This window comes from Gopherus evgoodei, chromosome 2, assembly GCF_007399415.2.
Source record: "Gopherus evgoodei ecotype Sinaloan lineage chromosome 2, rGopEvg1_v1.p, whole genome shotgun sequence".
Lineage (NCBI taxonomy): Eukaryota > Metazoa > Chordata > Testudines > Testudinidae > Gopherus > Gopherus evgoodei.
The window spans coordinates 158,507,326-158,516,344 of NC_044323.1; the positions used below are offsets into that span (position 1 = coordinate 158,507,326).

The 9,019-nt window shown below is 49.2% G+C and overlaps 1 protein-coding gene across 1 annotated transcript; it reads left to right on the forward strand.

Annotated features, from left to right (window-relative positions):
- The first annotated feature begins 188 nt into the window (after window positions 1-188).
- On the forward strand, window positions 189-8,729 carry NUDT18 (nudix hydrolase 18). Its single transcript, XM_030552118.1, has 5 exons — window positions 189-267; window positions 981-1,141; window positions 4,126-4,339; window positions 5,129-5,741; window positions 6,283-8,729. The coding sequence occupies exons 2-4, from the start codon at window positions 983-985 to the stop codon at window positions 5,734-5,736; spliced, it is 981 nt and encodes a 326-aa protein (XP_030407978.1). The 5' UTR covers window positions 189-267; window positions 981-982; the 3' UTR covers window positions 5,737-5,741; window positions 6,283-8,729.
- The last annotated feature ends 290 nt before the right edge of the window (window positions 8,730-9,019 follow it).

Here is a 9,019-nt window from a genome sequence, read left to right on the forward strand (position 1 = left end):
GGGGGTCCGAGGTCACTGGGGTGACCATGCGCCTCGGGGTCAGCGAGCCCAGTGGGGACACGCATCCCTATGGAGGCCCTGGGAACACTGCAACTCTTTTGGGCACGCGGCCACTTTAAGGAGTAGCTCCTCCTCCCGGCCGTGGGCAGCCTGAATGAAAGCGATTCCGCCCAATGGAAGATGAGCGTCGTATCTCGGCTGGCCAATGGGAGCTGAAAACTGCCAGCCTCTTCCGGGGTGGGAGCTGAAACTGCCGGGGAAAGACGAGTAAGTTTGGGGGGTCCTGACCCCGCCCCCACCGCTCCTGGGCCCCTCCCTCTGCCCCCAGGCTCTAGTCCCCCCACGTCCCCAGGTCCTAGCCTCTCCCCCCTCCCCCAGCTCCTGGGGGCCCCCAGCCTCTGCCCTCCCAGCCCCCCAGCTCCTAGGGGGCTTCTCCCTCTGCCCCCAGGTCCCAGTGCCCCCTCCATGCCCACCCAGCTCCCAGGGGGGCCATCCTCTGCCCCCCCCCAGTGCTCAGGGTGTCCTCCTCCCCATGCCCACCCAGCTCCCATGGGGGCCATCCTCTGCCCCCCCCCCAGTGCTCAGGGTGTCCTCCTCCCCCATGCCCCCCTGCTCTCAGGGACTCCCTGTTCCTTGCCCATCCCAAGGAGAGGTGTCAGTGCAGAGAGTCGGGGATATTTTGGGAGCAAACTGTCCACTCTCACCACCCACCCCAGCTACCCCCAGTGTGCTGGAGAGTTTGCATTTTAACCTCACTGCTGCCCTCCCCCAATAAGCCGCCTTCTCTGGCACAGAGGAGGGTGTGGGAAGAAACCTGCCGTTCTGGAGCCCCCCATCCTGCTATCTGTACCCCTCTGGTCCCCCAGCCCCCTTTCCGGGGCTCTCCGGTCACCATGCTCCCCTGCCACCACAGCCCTCCGATGCCCTCCCGGCGCTGCGCCTGGTGCCGCTGACCGGTGGTGGGGTTTGGTGTCTTGCAGCCATGGCCTGTGGCGCTCTGGCGGAGGAGCTGGATGCTGTGCTGAGCGGGAGGGGTTGGGAGGTGCAGGAGAGGTACGACTCTGCCCCTGTGTCCGCGCACCCTGTCAGAGTGCGGAAGACCGCCTGCTACATCGTTTTGGCTGTCCTGCTCAACGACCAGGTGAGGGGTCCCCTGTAGCACTGGCTGGGGGAAGCAGAGTAACTGCTGAGGGGTTTCCTTCGGTGCCCATCACCATGGTATCCAGTCACTGCAGGGTGAGCATCCACAGTCCAGAAAGCGCTAAGCACTCTTGTTCTCAACATCGGGCTCCTTCAAGCCATCTTAGTTTGGGTCCCCAGAATGACTGGCCACTCTTGTAAATCTTAACCTCTGTTTTAACATTAATTAGCACGTGTATGAGCCTCTTAACAGCTTTGTTTCAAAGCACTTTTACAAAGGTAGGGGAAAGTATTCTCAAACTGAATCACGCGGAGATGAGGGGTGACTTGCAGAATGTCACAGTGGGTCAGTAGCAGACTGTGGAATGAGATCCAGCTTCCTTACATGTGTTATTAATAACACAGTTAGCTTATTAAAACAAAACCTCCTTTAACAACCAAAGCAGGTCTACACTAAAAACTTTTGCTGGCATAGCAACATCAACTAGAGGTGTAATTTATTTATTTATTTATTTATTTGCCCAGGGTGGATTGATTTAAATCAGTCAGCAGGAAACCTCAGTTTAAAGGATAGATTTTAATCTGGTTTTGCATATGTATGTTTTCATTATCATCCTTTTGTTAGGAAAGTTCTCATTGGTTGGTAATGATGAAAACGCTGATTTGCAACTAAATGCAATATTTAAGTAAACTTGCTTCTTCCTGCTAACCAGGAGAATAACATATTTAAACAGTTTTATAGATTAACACATATGTATTTAAATTGTTAGTTTTTACATTTTTTTTTTATTTAGAAAACAGTGAATAATCAGGCATTTTTATACAGTAGAACCTCCGAGTTACAAACACCTCAGGAATGGAGGTTGTTTATAACTCTGAACAAACTGTTATGTTTGTTCTTTCAAAAGTTTACAACTGAACATTGACTTAATACAGCTTCGAAACCTTACTATGATGAAGAAGAAAAAGCTGCTTTTAACCGTCTTAATTTAAGGAAACTGTTTCTGTGCTTGTTTCATTTACTTTGTCAAATCCTTTTTTAAAATTTTTCTTTATTTTTTAGTAATTTATGTTTAACACCATACTGTACTGTATTTGCCTTTTTTTCCCCTTCTGCTGCTGATTGTGTACTTCAAGTTCCAAATGAGGTGTGTAGTTGACCAATCAGTTCATAACTCTGAGGTTCTACTGTACTAGAAAGTGTTTCTCAAAAACAGGTCCATGAACCGGTGCTGGTCCCTGAGATCTCCCTGACACAGTTTAGAGAGACAGAAAGCTGGTCCCTGGCATCAAAAAGGTTGAGAAACACTGTCCTAGATGATTTAATTGTGTTGCTTGTGATTTGTGTCAAGCTCTATTTGGCTGGAAATTGGAATTTACGTAACAATGTACAAAAAAGCATTTTATAATTTTGTTTTTTGTTAGTTAAATAAAACTTCCTTAGATGAGTTGAGAGCAGGAACCAGAAAAAAAAAGTTTATCAAAACGTGTTTTGTATTTCAAAAACCAACTGGTTTACGAAACAAAGGAGCTGTCTGTTGTTAGTAAACTGAAGTGATTTTTTTCTGGTCCCATATCCTTCAAAACGTTAGAACTTGTAGCTCTCATCGTTACACCTAGTTTTTATTTGCAGATTAGAAGGGGAAAGACAAGCATTCATACTTTTACCACTTCTGGTTGGTTTCTTAGCTTTGAACTGAACTAATTGAAATGAAGTAAATATTCTCTCTGTACCTGCTGTAGTGAGTGATTTATTTTAAATAAAATAAAAGACTATACTGCAAAAGGCTGTCAAAAGATGGGTTAGCACTTCAGCAACCTCTGGCGGCAGGTGCTTAGCCAGTGATTTCCACTGTTTCAGTGGTTTGACTTTATTTTAAACCATGGCAGTGTACTTGTAATACCTAATATAGTTTGTCAGTTAATTTAAATGATTTTAGTAGAGCATAGTAAAATTAGGCCTCTATCAGAGGCTATCATCATTTCAAATTTTTCTTTTTAATTATAAACCTAATTTTAAAATTTAATATATTTAAATTAAAATGTCATTTAAATAAAACTTATTTTATTTTTCTAATACATTTTTATTCACCTTAGTTTTTGCAGCATTTCTCTGGTGGCAAAAGCACTAGTGTAAATGCAGTTATATTGGCAAAAAAAAAAGTACTTTTTTTGCCAGTAGAGCTTCTTTTGCTGACAGCAAAAGCATAAACTATACCAGCAAAAACACTTTTGCCAGTATAATCTGCATCTCCACTAGGTGTATTTTTTCTGGCATAGCTCTACTGACAAAACCTAATGCCCTCTTCTCTGCTTCTAAGTCCCTGAAGTGCATACCATTGGTGCTATGCAAACAATACAGAATGATGATGTTGCCCCTGATTTGAAGTCTGTTTCTAGCCATTCTAGTTGTCATGAGGTAGTCCAAAGGATTTAGTGACAGATGTTCTGTAAGGGAAAGTATCTGTGTGTTTAAAAACTGTTTTCGTTGTCATTTTGAAAAACAAAAACCTAAAGAATGTTTTGGTTGGGTTTATCTTTTTCCAAAGCCTAAGGGCTGGGTTGGCCAATGTCCTTTTGAGCACAGAAAAGGGTAGGTGGAAGAGCAGAAACAGCTGGATGGTGGGATCTCTCTGGCTGTGGAGTACTCTGTCAAAGGAAGGGGTAGCAGTCCTATTGCCTGGGCCATTTTAAATACACAGTAGCGAATGGGGTGGATGAATTCGGTGGGTCCTAACTGATCTCACTTTAGGGTGGACACCTCTTAAGTTCCCACAGAAACTGGTGGGACCCACATCTCTTGGGACACTGAAAACTGGACTGGAGAATTGGCCTGTAGGGAAGAGTCTTGCGGGAGGCCCTACGTTTTGTTATAGCTGTGATTTTGTGGCCCTCATGCAGTGGGGTGATCTGAATGGGGCTGGTCCTTGCCCATTGGGATGGCTCCATGTTGTGTGACCTGGAATTTTTTTCCTTCTCTCCCAGAACGAGGTGCTGATGATGCAGGAGGCCAAGCACGAGTGCTATGGGATGTGGTATCTGCCTGCCGGAAGGATGGAGCCCAATGAGACCATCCTGGAGGCCATGAAGAGGGAGGTGAAGGAGGAGACAGGGCTGGAGTGCGAGCCCCTCACTCTGCTGGCGGTGGAAGAGAGAGGCCCCATCTGGATTCGCTTTGTCTTCCTTGCTCGGCCAAGTGGTGCTTCCCCCTTCCTCCTACTTCCTGTCCAGTGGGACTAAAATGTGTGGGGATTGCAGGGGACACTGCAGGCAGCAAGCGCAACCCTGGGCATGGGGCAGAAGGCAGAGAAGCCTCCTGGGTTTCCCTCTAAGAGCTAGCCAAAGGAGGCGTGTCCGTGTGGGGCTTGTCCAGCTCGGTGGCTCCAGTTCTGAACAGAAAGAAAAGGGAAGGTGCCCAGAGGACCTGCTCTTCCTACTGCACATGCACATGTACACACGGCATCTTGTGCTGGGCTTGCACCATGACTTCCCACTGAACCCAAGCTGCTTTCGGTGCAGGAGGGGTTAAACTGGGCAGGGGGAGCTGCAGGTCAGAAGGGTGCTGTGTTTGGGGAGCCGCAGCTCATGCGGCTGCACTGGCAGAGCTATGGTGGTAGCGTGCATGACAGGGTCCTTGCCCCTAGCCTGTGCATCCACTCCATCCTTTCACAAGCACTTCCAGCCGTGTTAGCTGAAGACGGGGAGGTGTCCATGTTTCCCAGCTCTGGCCATGGTGCTTCTGCCTATTGTAGGGATTATGAAGGGAAAACCAAGGATGTTTTATACCCCCAAATCCTCATTCCTCCCCTGGAAAAGAGCCCCAGCTGCCTCCTTAATTCCTCCCTCCCTCTTCTCTAGCACCCAGTGATCTGCAGAAATGTACCATCCCTGCCATCCCCTTCCGTGCCCCAAGCACTGCTGCCCAGGCTGCTCTGAGAGCAAGGGGCTCAGCCCATTGCAACACAGACACACTCTGTTTTCTGCCTAGGTGGGACCTTGAAGGCGCCCCAGCATGCGGATGCTGAATCCCTCCAAGCCAGGTGGTGGGACAGAGAATCTCCTGCCCTTCCTCTGCGAGCCCGGGACATCCTGCCCCTTATGGACCTTGCTGTGCGATATCGAGACAGCCCGTCCCACCCAATGACCTTGCCAGAGGAGATGCCCTGTGCCTTGATCTGCCAGAGGCTCCTGGCTACGTTCACCAATGGTGCCGGTGACTTGTGGGTGCTGCTGAGTGCTGTAGGGGCCCCGCACCTGCCGGTGTCTGCCCGCACCACCTCCCCCTGCAAAATCCAAAACAGCATCCAGGTGGCAGCATGCAGGCTGCTGAAGGAATGCTGCCTGCTACCCCAAGTGACTGTCCGGGTCCACGGGGTCCTGGGGCTGCAGCACCTGGGCAAGAATGCAGGGAAATCTGACGGCGTTTGCTTCAACGTGCTGCTGACGGTTACGCAGGGTGGCCAGAGCACCCAGGAGACGCCACCAGAGCTGCATGGTGAGAGCTTTCAGTGGTGGAAGATCGAGGAGAGCAGCTTGAGAAGCAGAATCCTCCAGCGGCTCAGCTCATCATCTGTTGTTCCAATTCATAGCTACTGACACAGGTAAGCAGTTCTGGCTAAGCCCCATTCCTAAGGCATATCTGGTCCCTCCTTCGCTGATGGGGAAACTGAGACTGGCTGGCCTAAGTCCACAAAGCAAATTGGTGGCAAACCTTAGAGTAGAACCCAGGAGTCCTGCTCCCAGTCCTGGGTTCATTTACTGGGACCTATTGGTGGCCTCTTTCACTAATTTACTAGGGTGATGGGTGTCAGTAGCAAACCCTATAACAGTGGTTCTCAAACTTTTGTACTGGTGACCCCTTTCACATAGCAAGCCTCTGAGTGCGACCCCCCCCCCCTCATAAAACACTTGTTTATATATTTAACACCATTATAAATGCTGGAGGCAAAGTGGGGTTTAGGGTGGAGGCTGACAGCTCATGACCCCCCCATGTAATAACCTCCCAACTCCCCGTTTGAGAACCCCTGCCCTATAATAATTCCAGGTGAGCCCTTGCCAAAGCCTGTTGGATGGATGGAGAGGGTGTCACAGTGCCAGGTGAGCTGATGCTTAAATATTGCCCTCTCACTCTTCTCCCACAAGGTCCCATTGAAGCTTGGATTCAGAGACCTCTCCCTAGGCATGGGACATGCTCCACCCCGTTACATCCATTGGCTGTCCCCACGCAGCCATCCTGAGGATGATGCATGGCTTCCCCGCAGGGCATGTCCTACCCAGCCGCTGCCACCCACAGACCTATTTCCCCTGCACGGTTATGGAAGGGTGAGTGGAACCCCCTCACTACATCAAGCTGAGGTGGGCATGCAGCACCACGATGGGGGGGTGACTTTTCGGGATTTGACCAGACGTGACCTTTGGGCAGACTGCAGCTCCTAAAGCTGACGTTCCAGCATGCGGGGCTCTTCCCTTCCTTGGTACCGCATGTCCCCGATGCGGGATGCAGAGAGCTGGCCAAGGCAGCTTGTTTACAGCTGGAACCTGGAAATAAAAAGGGCCATTTCTCTGTAGTGTTGAATGTTGTTCCTTGCCGGGATTAAAGTAGGGCTCTGTTTGGAAGCATAATGCAAAGTTTATTAGACCTGGCAAATGTGATGTGGAGAATGAGTCAGTCAGGCCTGCTGGGCTCGGCTGGAAGGCAGCAGCGCGTTCCTGTTTCTTTTGTTCCCTGCTGTGGGGATGGGGCTAAGAACACAGTGCCCTCCCATGCAAAGTACTTTCCATACAGCCAAGCCTCATACCCCAGGAAGGCTGATAGCAATTCCCATGTTTTGGTTGGGGAAACTAAGGCACAAAGAAGGAAGTGACTTGCTTAAACTCTTACAGCTGGTCAGTGGCAGAGCTGGGAATACAACTCAGGAGTTCTACCTCTTGGTTCTGGGTGTGGATCTGCTCTGACCTGCTGGACTCTGTAGAGCTTTTAGCTTCACAGCTGGGCAAGCTGCTCTCATTTTTTAAAGGGAACTAGGGCCTCCCTCTGCTGCTGGCCTGCAAGGGGTTGGACTGTCACGTTTCATGTGAAACAAGCTATTGGCAGTGGGAGCAACCCTATGCAGGAGCAAATGGTCCAGAAGCTCTATGGTCAGCTTGAGGTTTTGCTCAGAAACATAAGAGTGTAAGTCTTTGTAAAGCTCTAGAGGAGCCCTCATGTGGCAGGGGACAGTAGGTTCTGCTGGTCTCCAAGACATGTCTTGAAAGCCACAGCCCTGGTTCCACCTCCTGCCTGAGCCCTGCTGCGACACTGAGAACCGCACTCTGCCTAGCAACATAGGAGTGGTTAGCTTTCTCACCCCAAACTTCCGTTCAGCTGCAGAAAGCACAGGGTCTTTCAGCTGCCTTGGCAGTTCCACAGGGGAGGGAAAGACATACTGACTAATCATGCGCCAGTCAGCGCCTGTGATCCATGTGCTTCTAGACCACGTTTTTCTCTGCCATTGCAGCAGGGATGCTTCCTTCTTTTCCAGAGCAGGCTCCACAATAGAGCTGGGCAAATCGATTGGTTCAGTTCACTCTGACAAATTGTTTCAGGTTGAACCAAAAATGAATTTTTTGACAAATTGAAAATGAAACCAATGCAGGGTCAGATGAAAATTTTTATTTTTGAGTCTTTATCATTTTAATTGTTAAATTATAAAAATTAATGGAAATTTCAAAATGAAAAGTTATCTCAAATCAAAATGTTTTAGAATACCCCCGAAAGTTTGTTTTTTCAACTGAAGCAATTTGGTGAAATCAGCACAAATTCGCTGAATCTGCATTCCCTCCCCCCCCCCCCCCCAATCTAAAGTCCTGATTGAAAGATTTTGCCCAGCTCTCCAGAGCACAGGCTAAAGTCCTGAGGGTCATTGCTGGCCAGGCTCCTGCATTTCTCCTCCTCCTCCAGTGCTGTCTTGACAACCTTGCAGTGTTGTTTACTGTGAAATTTCTGAGCAAGTGGTTTCACTGACCCAGAGTTTTGTGCCTGGTGCCAAATCTTATATTAAGCCTGCAAGCTAAACAATGTGCTGGCATGTTGTGAGAATGCTAGGCACGACGCATGAGCATCAGAGGACTCTGGAACGGATAACTGGGTAGGATGGCAGGAGAGAAAGGAGACTGCTTTTTAAAGGGAAATCACTGTTCCTGGAGCTGCTGGCTCAGTCTGCACCCTGGAAAACCACGCCACATAGGTAGGTGTCTGAACATGGAGGTAGGTCCCGTTTCCAAAAATCTTAGTTGCTGTGTTCCAGATACAGCTCCAATGGGACGACATGTAAAGTGTGCAGGCCAAGACACCCAGTGATGTGTGGATGGCCAGTCTGAGCCACATCAGAGGGCAGCTGCTTGGCCCTTCCTGAAGGTCAGGGTTCTTCTTTAAGGGGTGTGGGCACCCAAGTCACTGGTCCACTCTGCAAATCTTAGCAGTAGGCCCTTCCAGGTTGGAAACTGTCTGTAGCTTGTAGGGGGTGGAATGTGCATCTGCTGTGCTCTTTGTAATACATGTACCTCTCATTAAAATCAGGCAAAGCCTCACCTATACTGAGGAAACAGTACAGGGTCTGCATGTGTTGTTGGTACTGCATCAGGAATCTGTCTCCTGCGACAGCTCACATTCTCCCCTGCCTTTTTTTAGAGCAGTTGTTTAAACCTGTCCAGCCTCAGTTCCAGTGTTAGTCTCGCCTAAAGTGGGGAGGCTGCTTTGGAGTTCAGTCAGCAACAATAGCGTGTAGTGGCAGTATCCCCTAGGAGTGCATCTGCCCCATGCTTATGTGTTTGTATTTCAGCTCTGCTACAGGCCAGGAAGCATTTTAGTGTAAGGACCATAATACTTACCCACCCTTGG

What these genes read in the sequence shown, in the direction of transcription:
- NUDT18 (XM_030552118.1), top strand. Translation starts at nt 983, where the DNA reads ATGGCCTGTGGCGCTCTGGCGGAGGAGCTGGATGCTGTGCTGAGCGGG. An exon ending in CTGTCCTGCTCAACGACCAG is followed by an intron (nt 1,142 to 4,125) that starts GTGAGGGGTCCC and finishes CTTCTCTCCCAG; the next exon opens with AACGAGGTGCTGATGATGCA. An exon ending in CTTCCTTGCTCGGCCAAGTG is followed by an intron (nt 4,340 to 5,128) that starts GTGCTTCCCCCT and finishes TTTTCTGCCTAG; the next exon opens with GTGGGACCTTGAAGGCGCCC.